Here is a 27,898-nt window from a genome sequence, read left to right as displayed (position 1 = left end):
TAGTTCAATATAAAGAAATAAGACCCATACCTTCAATTCGAGGGGGAACTCCTCTAGAATATATCCAAGGAAAAGAACAGGTCTTGATGATACAACCTCAAGTTCTTATCCGGGTGCAGTACAAGGTCCAATCAGACGAAGAGAGATAGGACCACCTAGAGACCTTATGAGGCCCGTATCCTACAGGAGGGAAAAGAAAAGAGAACCACACAAGAGATGAAGGGAACAGGAAAAAGGGACAAATCCACGGACACTATACCGTAGGGACCTGCACTCGAAATTCGAGTAACCAGCAGAAGAAAAATGTATAAAATTTCCCCTTTTTTTGATGGTTTCCTTGATTTTGGTTATACAAGGTTGTATTTGGATATAGACTTAGCATCCAATTGCGATCCAAGTTGTGCTCTGATGCAACATGCAGTTTTATCTATTTTTGCACAGTGTATTCACTCTAATATGTTAGGAACGCTATCAAACTAATATGCACTTTAATAGGAAATGTGGAGTATTGATGGTATGTTTTTATGCTGTTTTTATTGTAACTTCAGCACTATGTAGGATGTAATTGAATATGTGTTTATTAAAGATTGATGAATTTTTACTCTCCTTGACCTGATCTATCCCCTTATTTGACTCTTGTACTAATTGCAGTTTACTCCGTTGATTTGTTCTCTGGTATAATACACGTGAACCCCTCTCTCCCCTTGGTGCATATTGATCTCCTGATGGATAGTCAGATGTATACAATTGTGATATTATCAAAAAAGACACTGACTTTCACTTCTAGAGCTCACTCCACAAGAAGCACAGGAACAACTCTGGCCTTCATTGCAAACGTCCCTCTAGACATAATTTCCAAAGCAGCTACATGGAGCTCAATACCAACTTTCCCTCTGCATTACTGCATTTACACTCATTCTAAAACAGATACACAGGTGGGACAAGCAGTTCTAAGAAATCCCGCCCGTGAACCTTCTCATAGCCCACCACCTTCTACTAACATTGCTCGCTAATCTATGCACAGCATGTGTTCTAAGAAGATTCCACAAGCCTCAGAAGGGATATATTACACACTGTATTTGTATCTCTGATGCTTGTATCTGCTTAGATTCACATGCGCCCACCCTTCCTCCCCGTGAAGAGAAGGCGCATGGATGCTTATGAGCTTGTCTGATAGGTATCTGCTTGGATACAACTGTACTTGTGCTCGTGCTACATCATGTCAGAATAATAACAATCTGAGGGACCTCAATGCTTGAAGGACACAGGGTACAGTGGACATCACACTATGGGTAGTATTACTGGCACGCCCAGTCGAAGTCCCTTTTCGAGTTTAGAAAACTACTGTAATATTCTGCAGCTGCCACTAGATGTCGGACTATGCACAGCATTTGATTCTAAGCAGATACAAGCATCAGAAATACGATTACAGTGAGTAATGTATCCCATATGTACCACGCCACTACGCCCCATGCTTCAGTTCCTTTTTTCCACGCACTTGCACGCTGCATCGGGATCACGACTCCAGTTTACTCAGTGTTTTCTTTTATATCAAATTGAACATTTTTCTTTGAAAACCTCGATGCAATGCCATCGCACAGCATTTCGGGCTTCAAACGATGCCGCGATTATGAGGACAACATGTCTGTGACCGACCCCCATGACGTCGGTCTGTGGTATCTGGGTGTTAGTCATGACACGGAGGCTTGTGTGTTGTGCGCAAAGATGCAGCCGAAGTGCCTATGTGAGAGAGCTGGAGAACTGGCTTTGGGCCGACTGTCTGCCAAATCTCTGGCACAGTTTCTGGTCTGGTCTTACTCGGAGACCGAGACCGAGGAGACTATCCCCGGCAAGGGGTCGGAACGATATTGCAAGAAGACCAAGAAACAGTCCCATTCCTCGTCTTCCTTCCGGAAGAAGCCGCACCATCCCCATCAATGCGAGTCCAGCTCGTCAAAACGAGTTAAGCCTTCGGTGGTGCCTACCACTCGGGAAGAGTAGGAACGTTTTAAAACTTCTATGCTCAAAATGCAACGGCAAGCTACTGTAGGTGCGGCCCTGGCCCCGAGCAGCAAGCTTTGGCGGCAAAATCATCGCTCTGTGCTCCCGACCCCAAGCCGGGCACTCAGTCAACAATGTCAAACGCCTTTGTGCGTCACACCTACTTGCCACAAATCGCTGCAATGCTGAGGCCCACGGCATCCATCGGTGGCTCGAAGGAACCATCGCCATCGAAAACCACTTTGCCTTCAAAGCCTACTCCTTCAGTAATTAAGCCCTCAGTGCCAACAGTCAATGATGGCTCTTTCGTGCTGGCATCAAGATGGGGATTCTTTGATTTGATGCAATCCATTTTTGGCATTGATGACCCCGATGAGCAAGTCAAGCCCATTTATACTCATGCTAAAGTCAAGTTCAGGGATCTGTTTGACGGGGTTGTTGACAACCTTGGATTGAAGGTTTCAACCATGTCTCTTCCAGAGTATGAGCTCACTGTTATCTTGGATGAGGGTCTCACATTTGAGCATAACAAGCCATTTAATCCAGCCATTGAGGACCCTTTATCCACCTTATGGCAGTCCCCTTGCACTATTATACCCCCCCCCCCCGTAAATGCCAATTTTACAGGGAAGTATAGGCCAGCAAGAGGAGACTCTTACTCCCTTCCCCGGAAGGATTGGTTATACAGGCAGCCACTATGTCCACGAGACCAGCAACATCCACTTCCAATCTGCCTATGGACAGAGGGAAGGAAATCAGACGCATTGTCCAGAAAGGGGTTCACCTCGGGCAGCATGGCGCTCAAGGCCACAACATAGCCTGTGGATTGGCAAAATACTCCTTCAGCTTGTGGAAAGCTGTGGAACATGCTGCTGAATACGTCCCTGAGGGCGATATGCGGGCAGATTTTTACAGCTGGTGGTGGATGGGAAGGAGGTGCCCAAGCAGTCATTGTAGATGGGCCTGGACGTGGCGAACTGCATTGGCCGAGCAATGGGTTTGGTAGTGGTAATGAGGCGGCTGGCCTACCTGAAAACCTCTGGCTTCTCCCCGAATGTTCAGAACAGATTGCTGGACAGGCACTTTGAGGGAGACATGCTTTTCAGCCAGAAAGCAGATGAATCCATGGAAAAGTTTAAAGAATCCAAGTTGGCTCCTTGCGCCTTAAAAGGGGCAGGGGGCCTCTAGAGGCCAACCAGCAGCAACAGCAGCGGGGTTGCCTGCACCTTCTAAGTCTCTTTGATTTCCACTTCCACTGGTTGGTGGACAGTTTTACAGGGCATTCGGCCCAGTGGTAGGAGATAACCTCTGATGCTTTGGACCTGCAGTTGATTCTGTGAGGTTGTTTGTCCCTTCTAAAGAGACCACTGGACAGACCCCCAGCTCGCCCAATCCAACCGGGACAGGAGCTCCAGGAAGAACTGAGAACCCTGTTGTCGAAGGGTGCCATGAAAGAGGTACCTCCTGAACAGAGAGGATCAGGCTGGTATTCCCGGTATTTCCTGGTACCCAAGAAGCTAGGAGGTCTCCATCCAGTTTGAGGAAAGACAAATTCAGGATGTTGACATTGAGAGAAATTCTCCATGCTCTCTAATTTCAGGACTGGCTGGTTTTCATAGACCTGCAGGACTCCCATTTCCATGTGCCAATACACCAAAAATCACAGGAAGTTCCTAAGGTTCCTTATAGGGGACAAGGAATATCAATTCAAGGTGCTGCCCTTTGGGCTCCAAGGATCTGCACCAAGCTCATGGCAGACGTCGCGTTTAACCTCAGGAGATCCGGGTCCATGTAATCCCATACCTGGGCAACTGGCTAATCTGGGAGAAGTCAGCAGGGAAGGTTTTGTCTCATCTGGAAGACACCTGCCTTCTACTGCACAGGCTGGGCTTCTTCCTCAACTTGAATTCCCATTTGACACCAGTTTAGCGGCTCCAGTTCATCGAAGCAGTCCTAGACACTCTGGTAGGGAAGGCTTTTCCTCCCGAAGAGAATGTCAGCAATATAGCCCAGTTGGTGCTTTTGTTTCAGAACCACACCACCCTACCAGCGGGTTCTTTCCTCCGCCGTTTGGGTCTCATGGCTTCCTGGATTTTTCTAGTGCCAGAGGCCAGTCTACGCATGAGATCTCTTCAATGGCTACTGAGTGACCAGTGTTCTCGGTATCAGGGAGCACTCGCGGATCACCTCGGTGTCCAGTCATGTAGTCTGCGAACTTGGCTGATGGAACACGCACACAAATCTCATGCCGGGGAATCCCTTTTTGCCTCAGGACCGAGTGACCACAAATGCGTCCCTGAAGGGTTGGGGCTCTCACTGCGAGGATTTTCAGGTGAGCGGCCTCTGGTCTCCATTAGAATCCAGGTGGCACATCAACAAGCTGGAGTTGCAGCCCATCAGGTTAGCCGTGGGGGGCCTTTGCCTTGTCTCTGAAGGAGAAGCATATCCTTGCGCTTACAGACTGTGGCCATGCATTACTTCAACAAGCAGGGTGGTGTGCACTCCCGCTCCCTCTGCACAGAGGCAATACAGCTGTGGACCATTGGATTCGCCTGGTTAAGCCCTGCCAAATCTCGGTCTCAGCAATTCATCTGGCGGGGAAGAGCAACACCTTGGTGGAAGCTCTGAACAGGCATAGCACAATTGCACACGAGTGGGAAGTGTGCCAGGAAGTCCTAGAGGAGGTCTTTGCTTTCTGGGATACAACAGTAGTGGATCTGTTCGCCACAGAGTCCAACAGGAAGTGCCATCAGTTTTGCTCAAGGGAATTCCCCGGGAATGGCCAACTGGGGGGATGCGTTCAGGGGTGGACTGGCCTATAGGGAACTCTGGAGATTTCCCGGTGGGCCTCTACACCCTGGGCCTCTTTTGTGTGGTATTTCCAAATGTTCTCATAGGAAAAGCATTGGGCTTGCTGAAAATGTGTCATATGGGGCCACTTTGAACTTTATTTCCAGGGCCTCTTTTGGTCCCCAGTAATTATTTCCAGGGCCTCTTTTAGTTCTCAGTCCACCCCTGGATGCGTTTCTGGTGGATTTGTCCTTCCTTCTTCACTACGCCTTACCCCCGATTCCCTTCATTCCATGGGTTCTCGGGGTTGAAGAGATTTCGAGGGACCATGATCTTGATCGCCCAAGATTGGACAAAGAGGACGTGGTATTCCGATCTCTTGGATGTGACCATCTGTCCGCCTCACCAGTTGCCTCGGCGTCCGGGTCTCCTGACCCAGTCAGAGGGTCCAGTGCTCCACCCGACACCGGATTCCCTCAATCTACATGCGTGGCTCTTGAGAGGAGATATGGGATAGCAACACAGCGGACTCTTAGCTGTCGTGATGGGCTTTCCTCTCATCTGGGGTCCAGCAATCTGTTGTGGTGGCTCAGGCTCGGTCAGTCCTACTTCCCGGGAGTCCGGAGGATCTTCCTGGATGTTAGGCAGAAACCTGTGCAGTTCCCTTAGGGACCACTGCAAAAGGCTTAAGACTACAGGTGTTGGCAGTAAACCCAATTGGTAGCATTCTGTACCACCCAGATTTATCTGGTAGCTGTGGCTGAGCAGCCAGACTTCTCTCAAGAAGAGGTACACAGTATATAGAGTATACAAGATAGGTACCACAATACAGTAGCACAAACAAACACTGGCCAGAGCTTGGGTATAAAAGTATATAATTTTCTATTTAAAAACACACTTTGTAATATACACTAACACGGCAAGCAAGTTCAAACACAGTCACTATTAATATATATATACATCCCTGAATACTTATTGAACAAGTCTTAGTTAAAACGCCACTTATTTTCAGACAGAGGTGAGCGCTTAACCTAAGATGGCACTCCAATAAGTTAATTAAAAAGGGAGGAAAAAAGGCATAATTAGGAAAATTAATCTATACCAACACTTTAAGAGAACCAGAGCAAGTCAGAAAAGGCAGAGTCTACTGAGGAGCAAGAAAGTCATAGGCCAGGCCCACTCTTCGAGAGAGCAAGGTGGAATGTGTCCAAGATCACACAGTTGATTAGTACTTTTAAGAGTCGTTGCAGATAGTTCAAAAAGGGTTGGATCAGTTCAGAAAAAGTTAGTTAGCAGGTCCCAAGTCACCCCAGGATAGAAAGTCAAGGATTTACGGGACACCTTGAACAGTCTGTTGCAAGGGAGACCAGGCGGGACACAGTACCTGAAATGGTGAGAAAGCTCCAGCGGGGGCAGTTGTTCCTGGCAGCAGGTGCAAGTCAGTGTTTCGTCCAGAGGAAGAGAAGGTCTTGACGTGTAGGAAAGCTGGAGGTCGTTGCACTGCCAGGGAAGAAACCAGCCACGAAGTTTCCCGGTTAAAAGGTACTACCCTTTTATTTGCGGTAGTGGGGAAGCATGGCTATCCGGCGGCCGGGGTGCTTGACATGGGCGATTCCACCATGAGACGATCCAGGAAGGCGAAAAGAGGGCGAACTGGTTATCCCCACCAGTTCAGAGGAAGAAGACTCTCCGGGATGAAGATCTTCTCTGTCGTTGGTAAGTGGCGAGACGGTTCAGCAGGGCTCCACCGGTGGTGTTGTCAATGCAGGTCGGCTCAGCTTCTCCCTCTTCGGATTCTTTGGTCCTGTGGCGACTTCAGAAGTTCCAGTCCCCTAAGCCCTGCTTTTATGCAGAAAAGCCCCATTCATCAGTCCTAGCTGTCACTCAAACATGCTAAGTGGTGAGCCGGGCGGCTCACCACTGGGCCAATCACACAAGAGTGCGACTTGAGTTGCCAAGGCAACTCAGTCCAGGGTGCCTAAACCCCCCTCCCACACATCCTGTAGACCCAGACAGAGTGCCACCACTTTTCTGTGGAGAAGCCCGCCAAAAAGTGGAACAAAGGGCTCGACTTGGAGTTACAGAGGCGAACACAAACGCCATTTTAAAACCGAGTCCTGGCAAAAAGACCCAACAGGGGAATAAATATTAAATAAATAACCCGGCGGTATCTTTAACATTGCACCAAAAAGTGGTGCGTTTAAAATGAATGGGAAAATCCCATAGGAAATATTCTGGTGGAATATTTCGCGTGGTAACCACTGCCACCAGCCAGAAACTCAACGACGGGGGACTGCACCGTGCCCCCTCGAAAAACAGACCCAGGGGCAATCTATTTACCCCTACCAGTACTTCCACAATATGATGGTTTGTACTGGTTCTGTTCACAATTTAAGACTAGTAAAGTCAAAGGTGACTTTACATGCCCTGGGAGGCAGTAGTCAGTCCCAGGGTATGGAGTCTATGTTTGGGGGTCACTATGACACCCCTGTGTTACTGCACTGAGGGTGCTGTGTAACACATTTACCAAAAATACATGAAACCCTATGGAGTAAAAGACCCCATAGCCCATAAAACACATTACAAAGTCAAAGGATATATCAAATCATGTCTAAGAGTGGGAGAAAGAGTCTCACTCTTAGCAGGAGAAAAAAATAAACCCTGAAAATCCAGCAAAGCTGCTGGTGGACTCACTAGGTTTGGGAAATTAGCCTTAACAGAGAATTCTCCCCAACACTGGCGCTCTTGGCCAACTTTAAAGCAATGCACACAAACTGGTGTTCCTCTCCCTGGCTGTTCGGTTCCAGCAGCAACTGCAGTGGAATTACAACCAGCTTCGAGAGGATGTCCAAATGGCTTCCTTTGGAGTTGATTGGTTCCACCAACTCAAGGGGAGAAGTTGTCCTTGCAGGGCTTCTTTAGTCGAGACAAATTTGAAGCTTCAGCACAGCAGCAGGGCTTAACCAGGCGAATCCAGGTGAATGGTCCAGGAGTTGCAGCAGACATCTCTTCCAAGTTCTTCGGATTCCTTCGTCCAGTGGTCGACTCTGCCTTCCAAGCCAAAAAGCCTTGCCTTTTATGCAGCTTGCTCCCATTCATTCCAGCCCGGCCAATCACTTAAGAGCGCATTCTTGTCTCCTAGGAGACTAAGCGCAGGGAATTTCGGAGACCTCCCTTGCTTCCTGCCCCAGCCAGACACCCTGGAGCCAGAAACGGGCTTCACTCGTGACAAAACGAACAAAGGGACCAAACCTGGTTTGACGCGCAGAGTAAATCTCACGAAGGACCTTACCACCAAGAAATGGCGAACACAGCCCGTTGTAAAAGCACACCACGGTAGTGAAAAGTAAACCACTGCCACCAGCCATTCATCCAGGAAAGGGTAACGTAAACATTTTACATAAGAAACTAGACAAAGGGGATACTAAGTAACCCCGCCGGCATCCTATTGTATGATAGTGTGTGCTGGGTCTAGAAAGTTACAATTGTAAGTAGTCAGTTTCACTTTACTGCTCTTGGAAACAGTTGTTTATCCAAGAGCAGGTATTCAAACCTTTTGGAAATCTGAAAGACTTCCCTGTGTCACTGCACTTAGGGTGCTTTGTGTCCCCATTTAAAAGATGATGCCTATGGAGTGTGTCAGACTCCACAGCCAAAAGAAACAGCGTTCAAATCACATTAAAAATACATGAGAGAGTGGGAAAAAAGTGTCTCACTCTGTTCAGGTTAATAATTAAAGTCCTCAAAATCCAGCAAAGTTGCCGGGGGTCTCTAAGGTAGAGAGGAATTAGCACATTTCTGAGAATTCTCCATAACGGACGTCGACATGGGCGTTACTGTAACACTATCCCTAATGTGATGTGTAGTGTACCCAAAATTCCTCACGCATTGAGGTCCCTCAGATTGTTTTTTTCCGCCACCCTAGTTGGTCGCCTATGTAGAACTTGCAAGATCGACCTGGAATAGGTTTAGAGTGCCTTCTCTTATCCAAAATGTCCTTTGCGCCAAAACAAAGAGAAACCAATAGATCAGCTCACATTCAACCCTTCCAGATTTGGCCCAGTCCCGGACATCGGTGGCCCCATTCATCCCAGCACATCGGACATCTTGGCACCCAGGAAATGTATTGGAACTAGACAGCTTCAGCCCACATCCTGGGCGCATGCACACACAAAGCTGTGGTTTAAGTGAAAGCTTTGGTTTATGCGGGGATCTGCATGACCAAATAAGAATTTCCCGGCTCTACTCAACATGGGTAAGGCAAAGGGACAAAATGGCCAAAGCGCAGAACAAAAGACTTTGTGGCATGGCCATTTTAGGCACTGGCCTCTGATCTGGGCCAAACGTGGTAAACGCGGTTTGGACCATGAGTCAAAAATGCTTTAAAAGTAACAGCTGCTACCAGCTCCGTCCTGGGCACACATGTACATTCACCACAAATCCTTTGAGGGTGTCTAGTGCCTTAAACATGAAAAAGAGAACAGCGCACTGTAGTGGAAGGTACGTTGTGCTCTGATAAAATGTTGGCAAGAAATGGCAACAAAATGAAAGACTAAGGGAAACAGAGTCTCCCAGTACTTACAGTCTGAAGGGCTTGTCAGTTTCCCCTTAACAAGATGAGCAAAAGCCCAGCGGAGTACAGCAGAAGGCTGGGCTCTACTGGTATAAGTAAGGCTAGGATGACAAAAGCAAAAAGTTGCAGGGGTGTGGGGTGGGGGTTCACACTTGGAGGAAAAATTGCACATAAATTTAAATCTTTCCTAACAATGTCCACGGGCGATGGCCTTGGATCCACTGCATAGAGGGATTGATAGTAATCAGCAAAGACTCAAGCAATAGCTTCCCCTTCTGTGAACCCTCCTCCAACCCCCTGTTCACATCTGTCCAGGACGTCATTAAAGTCTCCGCCCACAATCGTGATCTCTGCCCCATGTGTCGTCAACATCACCTGTATTTCTACCAGTACGTCAGCCTGTAGTGTGGAGTTGCATATAAACTAATGATTAGAACTGTTTCTCCCCACAGGTCACCCATAATCCCTATGAAGTGTCCACCCCCAACCTTGATCTCCCCTTCTACCTGTAGTGGTATGGACTTATTGCCACTCCCTGGGATCCCTAGGGATATCCTGGGTGTTCATTAAAATAATATAAATTACAGCCTTGAAAAACACTCCCTTGGCGACTACTTTTTTGTAAAAGGTTTCTGCTTAGATGGCTTTTATCTGTTGACTGTTGTTGTCAGCGTGAATAATTACCCAATAGCTGTGTGGCTGCAACACAGATTCACTATGGCAAAAATATAAGAAATTGGGAATGGCTTGCTCAATGCACCAACCTTTCTAGTGAAATGCTCAAAGGTGAGTCGATTTGTGAATTGGAATTTCGTAAATCTTCTTTATTTACCAACTTCAATTCAATGAACAAATCAAATTCAATGTTGAATTCACACCTTAAGACAAATCAATCCTTACTTGACTTTGAAATCCAGTACATTGACTTGTAGTAAGATTTTAATTTTACTTATATTTCCTAGCTCTGTAGTCCGATTTTGGTTTTACTTATAGTTCCTAGCTCAACACGTGTTTCCCCATTGTTGTTAACAATGGTTCTTCAAGAGATGGAACTTTTTTCTAACAATCAAAAAGAAAAAATTGAGACTAAGTATATATTCTTGTCTATAAAGGGAAAAAGACATACTTATTGCTTATAAATCGAGGCATTTATAGTCATATTGTTATGACTATTTCTAGTTTCAGAAAGTATAGAAATTTCTGGTGTTTGTTAATCTGCTTAGAATCACATGCTATGCATAGGTCCGACATCCAGTGGTCACTGCGGAGTATTGCATTTTGTTTTTCGTAGTCGAAAAAGGGGACGTCGACAAGGTGTGTCTGTAACACTATCCCTATAGTGACGTGCGTTGTACCCACAATCCCTCACGCGTCGAGGTCCCTCAGATTGTTTTTTTCCGCCCAGCTTCTGGTCGCCTTACGCGGAGCTCCTAGAGAGACATTGCAAATACTTACTACGGACCTCGGTCCTTAATTATACTTATTATATTGTTAAAGATCCCTCCCCTCGACGTTAGCTGTGAAGCTGTTTCTCCGCCGAGCAAGTTTTCGACGGAGGGGAAGAGACGGAGGAGATCCTTCGGCGGTGCCGAACACGTGGCCTGGCCTCGCCGGCCAACATACAGTAGGTAGAGTGGGGGTTCGAACTTTTATCTTCTCTTTGAGAATGTCTTTCTTTCTCCCCTATCTGTCCCTTGGGGTTGTTATCACCAGTTATTATTGCCTCAGCTATGGAGAGGACACCTTTTAAGTTTTGCCCACGCTGTAGGGGCAAAAACACTTGGAAGGATAAACACAAGCTCTGTAATCGTTGCTTGCCCCTCGATCATAAGGAGGACAGCTGCGCGGCCTGTAAGCTCTTGAAACCAAGAACTCTTAAAGAACGAAAAGTTAAGAGGTGGGCGGACTACGCTATGTCGAAGTCGGTTTCTTCACCCGCCGCCGCTGTTACAGAAAGTGACGAGGAGGGTGATAACTCGACGTCCGTTACGGAAGTCATTAACCCCCAGAAGGAGCGCTCGCGCTCCTCGACGTCCGTCCCCGGCCCTGACGGGCTCGGCTCACGCCCTGCTTATGGGGATGAACACCCCGGCGACAAGGACGCACATAGACCCCATAGGCCTAAGCACACAACCCACGGCTCTTCTTCGTCGAAGACGAAGGATCCACCAGCGCCGAAGGGGACGCAGGGCACTCCGGCGTCTACCTCAGACCGTAAGGGTCTCAAGCCCCACCCGCAAACGCAGCCGCGACCAGCGATTGGGCTTTCATCAAACACGGGCGCTACCTCAAAATCATCCGACGTAACGCTCCATAGAGCGGCCGTCGAGGAACAACGCGTAACGCAGGCAACGTCGACACCAGAGCCCTCTACTGACAAACTCGTTGTCGAGAGCCTGGCGAGAATTGTTTCCGAAGACAAACATAAGCGGACGACGAAACAAACGTCGAATACCGCACAAACAGCTATAGAAACGCCGAAAAAGCACAAGAGTAGCCAGGAACTGCCCCCTTCATCTAAGGGCACTTCTGAACTACCGGAGGGCTTTTCAGAGGGCGACGGAAACATTTCTTCGACGTTGTGGGAGCGTTCTAAGCGTTTTGAAGGTGAAAACACTGATTTCCCCCCTCTAGACTATTCAGGGGCCCCCCATGAGACCCTTGAAAGACTCCATTCTTGTATGGAGAAAATGGAAAGGTTTTTGGGAAGCCAAAACCCACCCACACACAAAAGACCAAGAGAATGGCCCCAGGATGACCCTAGGGTCAAGATTCCTAGGCTGTTTCCCCCTTCTACAGACGTATATGACCTCACTGAAGAGGAGCAATACCTCCAGGAAGATGAGGAGTGTTTGGGTGGAGAGGAAGAACATGAGGAAGAGGGGTTTGAAGAAGATGCTTACACTAGTGCAGGAGCTTTTGAAGAAGATACAGCTACCTCGCAGCCCTGGCAATCCCCATCAGTGCAGCCTTGGCAATTGTAACGCTCACCTGGTTCCCACGGAGGCGCGGCGTCGAAGGCGCAGAACTCTGAAGATGGACAGGAAGGGCCCCTCTATTCTGGCTTCCCTGGCTCGTTGGATACCCTCCTGTGCGTGAAAAGGGAGTATTACCAACTGTGGAACAATGCTCAAGCCTCCCACTCCCTTCCAACCCTCCATGATACCTCCTCCACGATTCCCCGTGAAGCCTCACCTGGGGGTTTGGAAGGATGAGCTCTCCATCCTGCTTCTGATGCAGGGGCGCGTTGAAACCCAGTTACTTCACTGGATTGAGGATTGATGGGAGTTCAGGTAAGCTTGACTGTTCAGGTAAGGCGCTGTAAAAGTTCTGTTCAAAAGTTCAAGCTTAATAATAATGTTCGTTGTCTAATTGCAGCAAGCGCTAATGCTTATGTCTTTTTCCCCTTAGGGGCCGGGGTTCAGAGTGCCGGAGATATGGCGCCGACCCAAAGTGAAACAGTTCTGGATGAGCGCTCAGGTAATGTCTTTGCATTCGCTCATTCAATGTCTGTCTTTTTTCCCCATAGGGGCCGGGGTCCGGAGATGCCAGGAAGCGGCAGGACCCGAAATGCAGTGGGAATAATCCAACAGGTAAGACTTAAAAGGAAACTGAGCTTTCCTTATTCCTTTTCCACCTCTCACCTTTGTTCTTGTCTTTTTTCCTCTAGGCGCCGGGGCGTAGCTGAATCCGGAAGATCGCTGCTGAAGATGGAAGCGCCTTGCCAAGGTGAGTAAAATGCAGCGCTGCAGCGATCGAAACGAAATGCCTTTAAAATGATGACTTCCTTTTCAGGGCCGTTGGAGAAATGACTCCGGGATCAGATTTAGCAGGTAAGGGCTTTTCTTCTCCTATTCTCTTCCTTTCTCACCTTGCAGGTGTTCCAGGGTGCTGGCAGGCGTGGCTGAAGTCAGGATGCAGGAGCTGACACGGTGAGCGTCCAGCTGCTAGGTGCAGAACAACGCGAAGCATGTGTGGCTGTTCGGGTGGGGTTTAAATAGCCTTGGAAGAAGTTCCTGGTATGTATCCTTCCACCAATCAGGTATGTATCCTTCCCCGACCACACCCGGGTGGTGAAGTAGTCCTACAGGTTAAGTAGTCCCATTCAGGCCTCAAGAGGGCCTGGATGAAGCAGAAAGGTCTGCATCAGGTAAGTGTGCACCCAAGCACTTAAACACATAGCCTCTTCTATGAGCCTGGCGCTTAAGGCGCCAGGACTGAGTCCAAAGGGCCACGACTTGGGCCCGCTGAGACTTCCCTGGGGAAAATGATGTCTGCCTCTGGGGTTGCTGGGCCCGGCCTGGCTCCTTAGAGGTAGGCATCATGACAGCAATCCCCATCAGTGCACTCAGACCCTGATGTCTTTCACCCTTCTCCTCCCAAGGATTCACCTATTGGAAACACCTCTCCCATAGATGACCAACCTTCACTTAATGCACTATTGCGCAAGGCAGCAGAGCATTTTGAAATACACAGGGGAAACTCTTCCTGACATAGACTTTGTAGAGAAAGTTATTAAAGAAAAAGCCCCTGTTAGTCTATTCCGCTCCTGGCTTCTATAAAGAGAAGAATAACTCCTTCCCTTTCCAATCCTGCCTTAGTCAGAGGGGTCAACCCTCGGATAGAAAAGCTCTTCAGCCCTTCGTCCTCTGACCCTTTGTATATCAGAGGACATTCTATTCCGGACTCCCTCGTGGTTACTAATACAAGAAAAAGAGCGGGGGTACCACTATCCTCTAGTGAGGCACCACCTGACAAAGAGGGCAAGAAGCTCTACGCACTTGGGAAGAGAATCACGACCTCCGCCACCTTCTCAACTAGGATTGCAAATAACAATTCCCTACTAGCTAGCTACGCAGATGCACAGTGGAGCAAGCTGCGCAGCGAAGCAGAGGACGCACCAGAACCCCTGCGTTCACGCCTGTTAGCTATAATCTCAGAGGGAACTCTTGTAAACCAGGGCATCGTAAAGAACTCCTTAGATGCCGCAGAGACGGCTGGCCGTTCCCTGGTTCAGGGAATAATTCTCAAACGCCATGTCTGGCTGCGCAATTCGGGATTTAAGCCGGAAACCCAGGCTTCCCTGATAAATAAGCCCATAGAACAAACACATCTGTTTGGGAAAGCAGTTGATGAGGCCCTAGAACATGCAAAGAAAGAGTTTGATACCATCAAGACTCTTGACCAAATTTCTAGGCCCCCTAACAGACGCGGCTATGGCAATAGACGCTCCTTTCGTGGCCAACGCCAGCAGCAAAACCAACAGCAATTTTACTCTGCTACCAACTGGCCCTCTAACCAAGGTAACAACACCCAGTTCAGTCAAAGAGGCCAACGCCGTGGCAAAGGAAGAGGTCGCGGCTCCAGCCCCAAAGGTTCCACGCCCAATACCAACAAATGACCCGAAGATTCGGGTCCCCTCCCATGCATCACCGGTCGGGGGCCAGCTAACATCGTTCCTATCAGCATGGGAGGGAATATCGTCAGACCGCTGGGTATTATCCACCATAGCCCACGGATACTGCATCGAATTCAACGGTTCCCCGAAGTACAGACCCCCACGGAACCGACGCATGACACCGGAACACCTCACCATTCTTAAAGAAGTAGAAGAGCTACTGAAAAAAGAAGCTATAGAGGCTGTCCCCCTATCTCAGGTAACAGAAGGTATTTATTCAGTGTACTTCCTTGTACCGAAAAAGGACTTAACCATGCGCCCTGTATTAGATCTGTGCCCAGCGAACAAGTTTGTCAAACCCCAAAAGTTTCGTATGGTGACCTTGCAGGAAGTAATCCCACTGTTATCACAAGGGGATTACATGACAACACTAGACATGAAAGATGCATACTTTCATATTTTAATGTTGCCAGCGCACAGAAAATACCTCCGGTTCAAGATAGAGAACAAACACTACCAGTTCAGAGTACTACCCTTCGGGATAGCATCTGCACCAAGGGTATGCACAAACGTACTGGCAGTGGCAGCGGCCAACCTGCGCAGGTTATCCATCCCGGTATACCCTTACCTCGACGACTGGCTCATAACAGGGGATTCTTACGAAACATGCTTCTCCAATACCCAAAAGACCATAGACCTTTTGTCCCAACTGGGCTTCTCCATCAACGAAAAGAAGTCCAGCTTAGACCCCAGCCAAATCAAACAATTCCTAGGGGCTCTAATTCGAACAAAGGACGGCCTCGTCTTCCCCTCCAACGAGAGGGTCCAAAACATGCTGTTTCAGATCCCCCATTATGTGGCAGGTCGAGAGGTGACGGTACGCAAAGCAATGCGCTTGCTAGGGATGATGGCGTCATGTATTTATTTGGTACCTCACGCGCGCCTGCGCCCAATGCAAGAGTGGCTCTACAGCCAGTGGTGTCAGGCCAGCGGACAATGGGATGATTTAGTGGTGGTCTCGCAGGCCTTGGTTCTCTCGCTACGGTGGTGGACAAAAGAAAACCTGTTATTAGGGAAAACATTTGCCACACCCGCAGTGGAAGCCACTCTAACCACAGACGCATCCCTCACAGGATGGGGGGGCTCACCTATCCCATCAAACTGCTCACGGAGCGTGGACTCCGATCTTAGCATCAAAGCATATAAACCTGCTTGAACTACTAGCGGTGTTCAACGCACTGAAAGCCTTTCAGGAACACCTACAAGGAAAGACAGTGATGGTCCTCACAGACAGCACCACAGCCATGTACTACCTCAACAAGCAAGGGGGCACTCACTCTCCAGGACTGTCCAAGCTGTCCCAGAATATATGGAAGTGGGCTCTCAAACACATGTTACTACTATCACAACATGTACCAGGGGAACTCAATCTGCTAGCAGACAAACTCAGCAAAGACTTCCCCCTGCCCGAAGAGTACGAATGGCAATTGCACGAAGACATCGTCTTAGACGTCTTCACGCAATGGGGATTCCCGGAAATAGACCTGTTCGCAACCATGGAGAACTCACAATGCCAAAGTTACGCCTCCAGGTACCCCCAGAACCAGTCCAAGGGGAACGGTCTGTCGATTCAATGGTCAGGGAAATTTGTTTACGCCTTTCCCCCGACTCCCCTTCTCAACAAAGTGGTGCATAAGATGCACCAGGAGCAGGTTACCATGATACTAGTGGCCCCAATGTGGGCCCGGCAGCCATGGTTCGCTCACTTGATGGAGATGTCCCTATCTCCCCCAGTGAAACTTCCCTGCCCGTACAACATGCTGTCACAGGACAAGGGCAGGACACTGCATCCATGCCCTCAGACCATGAACTTAGCAGCCTGGCTCCTGAGATCATAGAATTTGGACATTTACAACTCCCGCAGAGATGTATGGACATCCTCGGGGAAGCCAGAAAACCTAATACTCGCCACTGCTATTCTAGCAAGTGGAAAAGATTTGTCATCTGGTGTGGAGGTAAGAGCATCAACCCGGTTGACTGCTCCCCCACTAACATTGTTCTGTACTTGACCCATTTACTGGATTCAGGTCTAGTGTTCAATTCCATTAAAGTCCACCTAGCGGCACTTTCTGCATACACCACTTCCCAACTTAAAGTGTCGTGGTGGAAGATACCAGTTATCAAGGCCTTCATGGAGGGGGTAAAGAGAATACACCCTCCAATAGCTAACCCAGCTCCCGGATGGGACTTAAATGTGGTACTTTCTAGACTCATGGGCCCTCCTTTCGAACCCATGCACAAGGCAACTCTTAAAGACCTCACTCTTAAGACTGCTTTCCTAATAGCTATCACCTCCATTAGGAGAGTAAGTGAACTACAGGCTCTTTCTGTACTAGACCCCTTCGTAACAGTTCACAAGGATAAGGTGGTTCTACGCACACACCCAAGGTTTGCACCAAAATTCATCTCGAAATTTCATGTAAACCAGTCAATAGAACTACCAACGTTCTTTCAAAACCCTTCCAGCTTGGGAGAAAAAAGTCTGCATACACTAGATGTACGCAGAGCTGTCATGTTCTACATGGAAAGAACCAGACCACTGAGAAAGACTAATCAGTTCTTTGTCTCTGTGGCAGCTGGAAGAGAAGGAGATGCAGTTTCAAAGTCCACTATATCTAGATGGATTGTTCAATGCATCACTCTCTGTTACACTCTTGCTAAGAGAGAACTACCCTTCAAGCCAAGAGCACATACCACTCGAGGCACTGGGGCTTCCATAGCGTTCATTGCAAATGTTCCCCTTGAGTCCATCTGCAAAGCGGCTACCTGGAGTTCTGTGCACACCTTTACAAAACACTACTGTCTAGATAAACACTCTAGATCTGACTCCCAGGTGGGACAGGCAGTATTAAGATATCTTTTCTCTACTGTTCCTTCTCATAACCCACCGCCAACTCCGGGTACTGCTCGCTAGTCTATGCACAGCATGTGATTCTAAGCAGATTAACAAACATCAGAAGACAATGCATTACTTACCGTAAAAGCATTTCTGATGATTGTATCTGCTTAGATTCACATGCACCTACCCTTCCTCCCCGCTCGGATGGAAGGAACATAGACATCCTTTTCTATATTTCTCTTTTCTGTACTCACTCACGTCTAGAAGGCTCCCTCAGGGCAGAAAAATACAAACAGAGGGACCTCGACGCGTGAGGGATTGTGGGTACAACGCACGTCACTATAGGGATAGTTTTACAGACACGCCTTGTCGACGTCCCCTTTTTCGACTACGAAAAACAAAATGCAATACTCCGCAGTGACCACTGGATGTTGGACCTATGCACAGCATGTGAATCTAAGCAGATACAATCATCAGAAATGCTTTTACGGTAAGTAATGCATTGTCATGTGACTCACCCAGATTAGTAATTTTGCTTATTGTGTTGTATCGTGTTCCTCTTAGTGTAAAACCAAAATCGGACTACAGAGCTAGGAACTATAAGTAAAATTAAAATCGTACTACAAGCCATTCCCAATTTCTTATATTTATATCCTGGGTGTTCAACCACATTATACAGCCCCTTCCTCAAGCACTGGCACATTGTTCTCAGCAGGTGGATTTCTTGCAATAAGATTACTTCTGCTTTCTGGTTCCTGATGTATCGCATTACTAAGCCTGCCATTGACATTCCACATCAGGCACCTAAGCATCTTCTGCTCCCACCCCATGCCCACCCCATGCCGTTGCATTCTGCCTTCCCTAGGCTGGTTGGAATACCAGGGCACTGGTGTGGGCTGTTGGCAAGCCTCCTCTGCTGTGCAAAGTAAGAAAAACTCCCCTTCCCAACTTACCCATTCCTCACCCCGAACACTTTTAGCTCCCTGCACCCTATACTTATCCCAAAGCAGATGCACCTGTCACCCAATGAGCTTATAGCAACCATCTCTGTAATAGAGGAGTTGGTATCTGGTGTGGGAGGTTGAGCGAACTGGTCGCCCTGCCCTTGCTCCGACTTTTAATGCCGCTGTTGGCCATATTACACTACATTACTGCTCTGGGCCCATCAAAGTTAAAAAAAAAAATACAGTACTTGCTGTCTGGAAACCCAGCCGCCAGGTGTTGTTAAAGATTTATCTGAATGCAACTTTCCCTCCATTTATGGACCCTTCCCCCCACCCCCCCAAAAAACATTTAGCTTTTTGTTAGTGTCCTGACATGACTTTTGACAGTGCCAGTGGAGCACATCCTTCAGCTGCACTCGGCTGGGCCTTCGCTCATTGTTAAGGGAAAACAGGTACATCCTTCAGGCTGTTAGTACTGAGAAACGTTGTTTCTTGTAGTATTTAGACTTTGTTGCCACTTTTGGTAGCATTTTATGATTGCGAGAAGTACGTTACTGTCCTGCACAATGGGGTCCTTGTGACTTCTGGCCCCATTCATCCAGTGAGGTTTTTTTGTGATTGCATAGTGTGCCTAGGAACAGACTGGTGGTACCAGAAGCTCTTTCTGGTATTTGTACAACTTTTTAGCATGCCATGCCACGCTTCCCGCTTTTGGCTCATGAATGTGTCAGTCATGGCCGTGCCACAAAGTCTATTGTCTGTTCCTTTGGCCTTTTCCCTGGCGTGACCCGGGACTTCCTTATTTGGGCATGAAAGCTGCTACTTTCACAGACTCCTGCAGGTCACATGTGTGGATACCCAGCAAGTGGGATGGCACTGGTCTGGTCCCAATTCACACTACTGGTGCCAAGGTTGTCCGATGTACACAATGGCATGAGAACCACAGTGGTCCCCAATTGGACCACTGCTGGGTTGCATGAGTGGGGCAGATCTCCTCATTGGCTGGCCGGGTGCGAGTCCTCGTCTGACATTTAGATATAAATAGTGGGGTCCTGAACAGAGACCAGCAGATCAGCAACCGGTCTGAATTGTCCTGTAGACTGAGCCAAGTATCCAGAAGAGCCAAGCCAATCCAAGGACTTTATGGAACCACGCTGAAGAAGGTTGGCACCCTGAGCCCACTGTTGTCCTGGTAGAGTCCTGCTTTGAGCTTCATCTCAGAAGAGCTGCGACAGTGCTTAAAACGTTTGGAGTGTTTGACCAATCACACTCGACAGGGCTATAGGCATTACGTACCCTATGGCAGGAAGGTGCAGTTCCCGCAAGCGTGGCAGGGGCAGAGGCGCTTCTCGTGTCTCCGAAAGGCCGAGGGGATTCTAGAGGCCAATGAGCAGCAACAGTGATTAAAAAAACACGGTCTCTTTTACCTTAGAGATGCTTGACCATATGTCTGGTACTAAGGAAGGAATTAGTTAAACAAGAACCATGTAAGAGCCGTCTGAGGGGTATACCTGATTGTATACAAGAGCAATAACACATGTATAAGGTTCACTTTCCGGCTCCACTGCAAGCGGAAAATGTGTGTTACACACAATTTTAAAGTGTGCATTGCATGCAAAATTGCACTGTAATTACATACCTATATGAACGCATATGCGTGGTGACACTGTTCGTGTTCAATTCGAGATAAGGTTGAAATATCCATTGTAACCTGCATAACACGCGAACAAGTTTGGAGGGAGACCGAGAAAAACGGCCTAATTAGGAAAGTTGATTGATGCTCACAATGGCGAGACGGTCACGTGCGCATGCCCCCAGGACTAATCCAGTCCAAAGGGGTCTGCGCGAAAGACCTAAACTTACCGGCGTCTCCGCCCGCACTTGAAAGAACAGGGTCCTCGTGCTTGTTTGCCGGGCTCCTGTTTTTTTCATTTGTCATAAGCCGTAGGCTTCACTTACGAGCCAAATGCGTACATCGCATCGAGGTGGACATGTTGGGTGTGTGCCCGGCAACAACCTAATGTGGAGCAACTATTTTGACCATTTGGATTTAAAAGAACAGACTAGATGAAAAGCAACAATTAATAAAGGAAAAGAAGGGAAGAGTAACGCTAAAACCCCCCAATCGATTGAGAAAATCCTAGGTAGGTTATACATACTTAATATTATGGACTGTAAATCCTCACAAATGGTGAATATAACAGAAGCCAGTTAGGTGCTGAAAAGCTGTGCACAGGTGATTTTGAGCTATGCTGTGCACATAAACGAATGGGGGCGCTGCAGTAACAGCACCATTAGCTTGCTGTCACTTACTGACATGCAAGACCAGAGTAATTGGACCTTATGGCAACGGAAAGTAGTTAAGCTATAATGAAAGATATAAAGAACAGTTTGGCAATAAGGGTTACTTGGCATATATAGAAGGGTGCCCTCATTGTCCCCACCTTACGAGTGCCACATCCATACAGTTAAATTAAATCAATGTTTTGTGTCATGAGTTCGAATAAACTGGATACATATCCTACCCGACAATAAGGTGACCAGTGTTGGATACACAAGACAATTCCTTTACATAATGTATGCTAACAATCTATGGAACCCCATATAAGTCAGATGCATTTATTCAGTATGACTTCAGAGAAATACCGATAATTCATGGTCACTGTTCAGGCCATCAGACACAGTTCGATATTGACGAATTGGCCGTTCTTCCAATTGTCTCAATTTGAGGGTGAGATTACCACCTCGTTGTGTTAAGGTTACTTTTGCCATGCCAGCAAATGTAATTTGACTTATTGACCAATTGGTGGGTAGAGTTGCATTCATCCAAGAAGTCACTATCTTTTGAGCACTTTCTGCGGGCTCTGATAATTTCCTCTTTTGGTATATTAGGGATGTCTGATTTTTTTAATGGCAACTTGAAGCATGTAGAATTGCATTGATGAGGTTGCCTTGCGAAATGTTTTTGTTACAATGGTGTTATCCACCAGACTAATTACAAGATCTAAAAAATTGATACTGGTACTGCAGTATTCATGTGTGAATTGGATGCCCCAATCATTGTGGTTTAAATAATTAACAAACTCATTAAGACAGTCCACTGTGCCCGTCCAAATCAAAATCACATCGTCTATATAACGTTTCCAAACATGAATAAATTGAACAAAAGGGTTGTCAAAAAATGCAAAATGTTCCCTAAAATGGTGCATAAAAAGGTTGGTGAGTGCTGGGGCATAGCTAACATTTGTAGGCACCATTTTGAGGAATACAGCAGTACCAGTATCAATTTTTTAGATATTGTAATTAGTGTGGTGGATAACACCATTGCAACAAAAACATTTTGCAAGGCAACCTCAGTCAATGCAATTCAGGGGAAATTATCAGAGCCCGCAGAAATTGCTCAAATGATAGTGACTTCTTAGATGAATGCAACTCTACCCACCAATTGGACAATAAGTCGGAGATTAAATTTGCTGGCATGGCAAACGTAACCTTACCACAAAAAGGTGGTAATCTCACTCTCAAATTGAGACAATTGGAAGCACGGCTAATTTGTCAATATCGAACTGTGTCTGATGGCCTGAACAGTGAGCATGAATTATCGGTGTTTCTCTGAAGTCATACTGAATAAATGCATCTGACTCATATGGGGTTCCATACATTGTTAGCATACATTATGTAAAGGAATTGTCTTGTGTATCCAACACTGGTCACCTTATTGTCGGGTAGGATATGTATCCAGTTTATTCAAACTCATGACACAAAATATTCAGATTTAATTTAACCGCATGGATGTGACACTCTTATGGGGGGGGGGCAATGAGGGCACCCTTCTATATATGCCAAGTAACCCTTATTGCCAAAATGTTCTTTATCTTTCATTATAGCTTAACTACTTTCCGTTGCCATAAGGTCCAATTACTCTTGTCTTGCGTGTCAGTAAGTGACAGCAAGCTAATGGTGCTGTTACTGCAGCGCCCCCATTCGTTTGTGCACAGCATAGTTCAAAATCACCTCTGCACCGCTTTTCGGCAGCTAACTGGCTTCTGTTATATTGACCATTTGTAAGGACTTCCAGTCCATAATATTAAGTATGTATAACCTACCCAAGATTTTCTCAATCAGATCGGGGGGGTATTGGCGCTACCCTTCCCTTCTTTTCCTTTATTAATTGTTGCTTTTCATCTAGTTTGTTCTTTTACATTTAAATGGTCAAAATAGTTGCTCCCCATTAGGTTGTTGCCGGGCACACACCCAACATGGCCGCCTCGATGCGACGTATGCATTTGGCTTGTAAGTGAAGCCTACAGCGTATGACAAATGATAAAACAGGAGCCCGCCCAACACACACAAGGCTCCTGTTCTTTCCAGTGCGGGCAGAGACGCGGTAAGTTTAGGTCTTCCGCGCAGACCCCTTTGGACTTGATTAGTCCTGGGGGCATGCGCACGTGACAGTCTCACCATTGTGAGCATCAATCAACTTCACTAATTAGGCCGTTTTTCTCTGTCTCCCTCCAACCTTGTTCGCCTGTTATGCTGGTTAGCATGGATATTTCAACCTTATCTCGAATTGAACACGAACAGTTTTACCACACATATGCATTCATATAGGTATGTAATTACACTGCAATTTCCATGCAAAGCATACTTTAAAATTAATTGTGTGTAACACACATTTTCCACTTGCAGCGGACCCAGAAACTAAACCTTATACATTTCTTATTGCACAACCTTATAGGTAAGGTTTAATTACTAATTCACTATTACCACCCTCTTGTATACAATCAGGTATACTCCTCACACGGCTCTTACATGGTTCTTGTTTAACTAATTCCTTCCTTAGTACCAGACATATGGTCCAACATCTCCAAGGTAAGAGACCATGTTTTTTTAATTCTTTTTCAATAGTTTGACGTTTGACCAGTTTTGTGTTTACACGACAGCTCCTATTACTGACATTGTCCTCTTCCTTTTTGTTTTTCGCTCCATGGATGGTACTTATCATTAACTTCCAACCAGCTTCATGGACCACTCATTTTAATATCCTTTTCTGAACTTTGCATTATTATTATGTCATGACCTTCGACTTTATTTAATTTGCACAATTTATATTGTCTACTTACATATTGCGTTGGGCTACTATGTTGTTTTGAAAATACCACCCGTATGCCCTTAATTGTTTTTGGTCTGGATGGCTAACACACATTGGTTTTTCAATTTATTTTTGCCAAATATGTACATAGCAATGTAAATAACCTTACAGCCTTGGAAGAAGAGCTTTGTTGCTCGAAACATGTGTCGGCTGCTTTGACCTGCATTAAACAACGCTCAACTGAGCATTTAAAATTGTGTTTGTGTGCGCAGTTAATTGAAGCAAACCAACTCTCATCATATCTCTTAAAACAGCCTTCTTGTTGCCATCACGTCAGCCAGGAAAGTAAATGAACTACAGGTATTATGCTACAAACTGCCATTTTTGCAGTTTTTTAGAGAAACAGTTTTTCTCAATCAGGCCTGGCTTCCTTTCAAAAGTTATTTCTGAATTCCACCTATCACAATCCATTGAAACCTATGTTCACCCCCCTCCAAACCCCTCGAAAGAGGAGCATTTTCACCGTCTTGACCCAAAAAGAGCGTTGAGCTTTTAAGTTGCCCATACATCTGAGATCCGGAAGACGGACGAGTTGTTTGTAGCCCATTCTCTCGTAAGGGTCTCGCCATAACAAAAGAAACCTTTTCACAGTGTGTTATTTTATGTAGATCTGAAAGTTACCTGTTGGCATGCAAAGAACTTCTGCCAGGGATCAGAGCGCATTCAACCAGAGGAGTTTCAACTTCCAGAGCCCTATAAATGGGTGTTCCCGTTAGGGACATTTGCCGTGCGGCAACATGGTCTTCTTTGCATACGTTCACCAATCATTATGCTTTGGTTGTTGCCCGCGAGGCAGACTCATGCTTTGGTTGGTCCATTCTGCAGAACCTGCTTGTTCAATAGTTTCTGCCCTCCTCCTTTAGCCAAACTGCTTGGGGAGTCTATCAAGATGTGGAGTCTGCAGGAGAAAAGCAATCCATTGAAAGCAGAAATGACTTACCCTATGGATTCTTCTACTGCAGATTCCTCATCATGATCGATATCCATCATCCATCTCTGCTGTTTGAAAACCTTTCGAATGGGGGCGTACTGGACCTTGACTCGGTCGTTGATGGCTGAGCTGGGGGGAGGGGGAGCAGATGGGAGTGGGGAAACTGAGGCACAGGATATGGTTCAGGCTTTTATATGATGTCCAACGTCACGTCTGATAGAGGAATCGCACTGCAGTATCCGAGGGAGTCGTCGATCATGTGGAGTGGCACTACGTCCCTTGTTGAAAACATTTCAGAGCAGCTGATGCTGGATATCTATCAAGATGAGGAATTTGTGTGAGAAGAATCCATAGAAAGAACATTAATGGTAAGTATTTTATTATTCTCTTCTATACTGTGGCACGCTACAGTACCAGGCTCTTCCAGTTACAGGTGTGCTTCCCTGTGGCTTGAGCACTGCACCAATGGTGTTCACCAAGCTGATGGCAGTAGTAGGGGCTCACCTCAGGATTGAGGAGTCTACACATTCCAGTGTTTGTACGACTGGCTCTTCCGGATCAGATAATCATGGCATTTAAAGACACCTGCTTACTAATACATTGCTTGGGCTTCTCCCTGAATTTCCAGAAGTCCAATCCGACACCATCCCAGATGCTCCAGTTTATCACTGCAGTCATGGATATGCAGGCATAGTATGCTTTCCCACCCGAGAAAGGTTACCAGCATTTAGCAAATGGTCACACTGTTCGAGAATGTATGCATGCTACCAGGTTCAGCTATTCTCCACCTCCTATGTCGCATTGCTGCCTTCATTCTACTGGTACTGGACGCCAGGTTGAGGATGTGCCTCCCTGCAGTGGCTGCTCCGCGATGAGTGTTCAATTTTCTGGTGAAATGTTGGATGTCCTCTGTGTTTCGAGTTAAGTGGCCAAGACCTTGTGGTGAAGATCAAGTTGGGAGAACTTGATTGTGTGGTGCCCATTATGGACTACTTAGCAGAGGCCCATGTCATCACGGATGTCTTACTCATTTCTGAAATCAACAACTTTTGGGTAGCCCCTTTGGTGGATCTGTTTACATTGAGAGCCAGCTCGAAGTGAAGGCTATTCTGCTCCAGGGCTTTTTGCCTAAGAGTGGCACTGAGGGATGCATTCAGTATAGTGGACCTCTGCTTCGTTTCCCCAGGTTCTGATCATCCCATTGGTGCCCAGAAGATTGTGGAATTTTAGGCTCATCTAATCCTGATCGAACTGGAGTGCAAAAGGACGTGGTACCCCGGCTTTCTGGAGATGGCCATTTGCTCACCTCGCAGTCTTCCAGTTTTCTGATCTAGTTCTCTCTGCTCCCCTCCATCTGCTATCCAGATGAAGAATCTGTGGGAGAATGCAATCAATTGAAGGAACAATTTCTTACCAGTAATGTTGGTTCCTTGGATACTCTTACCACAGAATCATGTTTGTCTTCCCCAGCTTTCTTGTGGATTAGTTTAAAGAGGATTTTCTTTTATAACCTGAAAAAATGATAAACAAGCCGAAAGTTTGTTGACATTCTTGATGTTTGATACCTCATAAAAGCGAACACTTTTCAATAGTATTTTACCTTATTATGCACATTGTTTGCCATGGCTGCTTAGCACAGGGGTTGGGGAAATGTGGGCAACTGAGTTAAGGGGGCATAGTATGTACTTTATGTATGGAACCATATGTCCTGTCCAGAGTCGAGGAGCATGAGTGACGTAGAGGATTCCTTCAGATTGCACCCCCTTTCAAGATTTTCCGAGAGCAACTGCAAAGAAGGTTATCTATCCAGATGAGGAATCTCTGGTCTCTGGTAGATGAATCCATAGAAAGGATATTTTCCTAGGGGTAAATATTGTATTCTTTTAACCCACGAACACTGCTTGCTTGTCTCATGGCACATATTACTTTGACTGCATTTGTTATTCCCTAGATAATCTACTTGCCAGTGCACTCTTGACATGATTTTCAGGTGAATTATTATGTAGTGTTTCATTTTTAAGTTTCCTCTTTGTGAAAGTTTCTCTTCTTTCTGAACCTGTAATTAAATAAATGTTTGTTTGCTTCATACTATCATTTTAGGCCAATGAGTTACTTCAGCGGTCCAGGCAGGTTACAAGTAAGCCAGAAAAGGATAGAACTTTGAGAGAGTCCTTAAAGGAATATCAAAAAATTAGCCAACAAGTTGACCTTTCAAACGTCTGTTCACAGTATAGACAAGGTGAGAAATCATTACTTTTCCTTGAAAGAAGGTAGATGCAATGTCAGTGTAATTTTTTAGTTTTTTTAAAAAATTAAAGGTAAACTGTGCATTGCCACAGATGTTCATTGTTGACTCATTTGTAAACATGAATGAACATTTTCTTTTCAGTTTCTTGAGACTTTTTTCTAACATGACATATCTGCACCAATTGTCAACTTGAAATCTTGACTTTTATGTCATTCATGAAAGAAGCAAACTATTTTTGGTATCCTAGCTGGGATGCCAACACAATACCAGTACGCCTATATCCTACAGAAATGTCTAATTGTAATATAAGAATTTAAAACCACTTGAGAGACAGAAAGCCAGAGATTTTACAATGATATTTTCATCTGCTCTATTTATCCTTGCAATTCCTGGAGTACCAGATATGACTGATACTCTTAACTAGATTGAGAGGAAATCATGGGTTATAGTTTGTAATTCCGCACCGTTGTTTATGCTTAGTGGTTCAGTGCAGGAATTGAATTGTTTGGCCAGGGCTAAATTACAGTCGAGATGTTTTCTGGTGGTTTTTAGTGTGTCTTTAGAAGGTGCAGAAAGTAGGCTCTCTTGTTTTTTTTACTTTGTTTATTCAGTGCTTGACATTACAACAGAGATGTGAAATAGCAGCATTTACAATAGTAGGTAAATTACATCTTCGTCATTGATTCTGACCTTACAGTGGCTGTAGCATGGTATATTATGAATAGAGACTTTCATGTCGATGTATCAACCAGCATGACAAGGGGGGGGGGGGGTGGTCATTTGGTGGGTGTTGAGTATCTTTTATTTTCATCTGAGTTGATAACCAGTAATTGCGCAAGGGGTGGGTGCCATATGTCTTTAGGTTTGCAGTTCCTAGGTTGCAGTGTGGACCAGCGCTCTTCCATATCAGGTGCCCACGTAACGGCACACAGCCACCGTACCACCGTTGGGCAGATGGGGCG

The 27,898-nt window shown here is 46.3% G+C and overlaps 1 protein-coding gene across 1 annotated transcript in view; it reads left to right on the top strand.

The window, feature by feature from the left end:
- NUP155 (nucleoporin 155) overlaps positions 1-27,898 on the top strand; it is a 1,628,423-nt gene that overhangs the window by 907,682 nt on the left and 692,843 nt on the right. Inside the window, exon 24 of the mRNA XM_069627148.1 lies at positions 26,789-26,927. Coding sequence (XP_069483249.1) covers positions 26,789-26,927 — 139 coding nt within the window. The remainder of the gene's footprint in view (positions 1-26,788; positions 26,928-27,898) is intronic.

This window comes from Ambystoma mexicanum, chromosome 6p (genome assembly GCF_040938575.1).
Source record: "Ambystoma mexicanum isolate Mex_15411 chromosome 6p, UKY_AmexF1_1, whole genome shotgun sequence".
In the NCBI taxonomy this organism is placed as follows: Eukaryota; Metazoa; Chordata; class Amphibia; order Caudata; family Ambystomatidae; genus Ambystoma; species Ambystoma mexicanum.
Note: the sequence above shows the minus strand (reverse complement) of the source record. Positions and strands in the feature narration are given on the sequence as shown.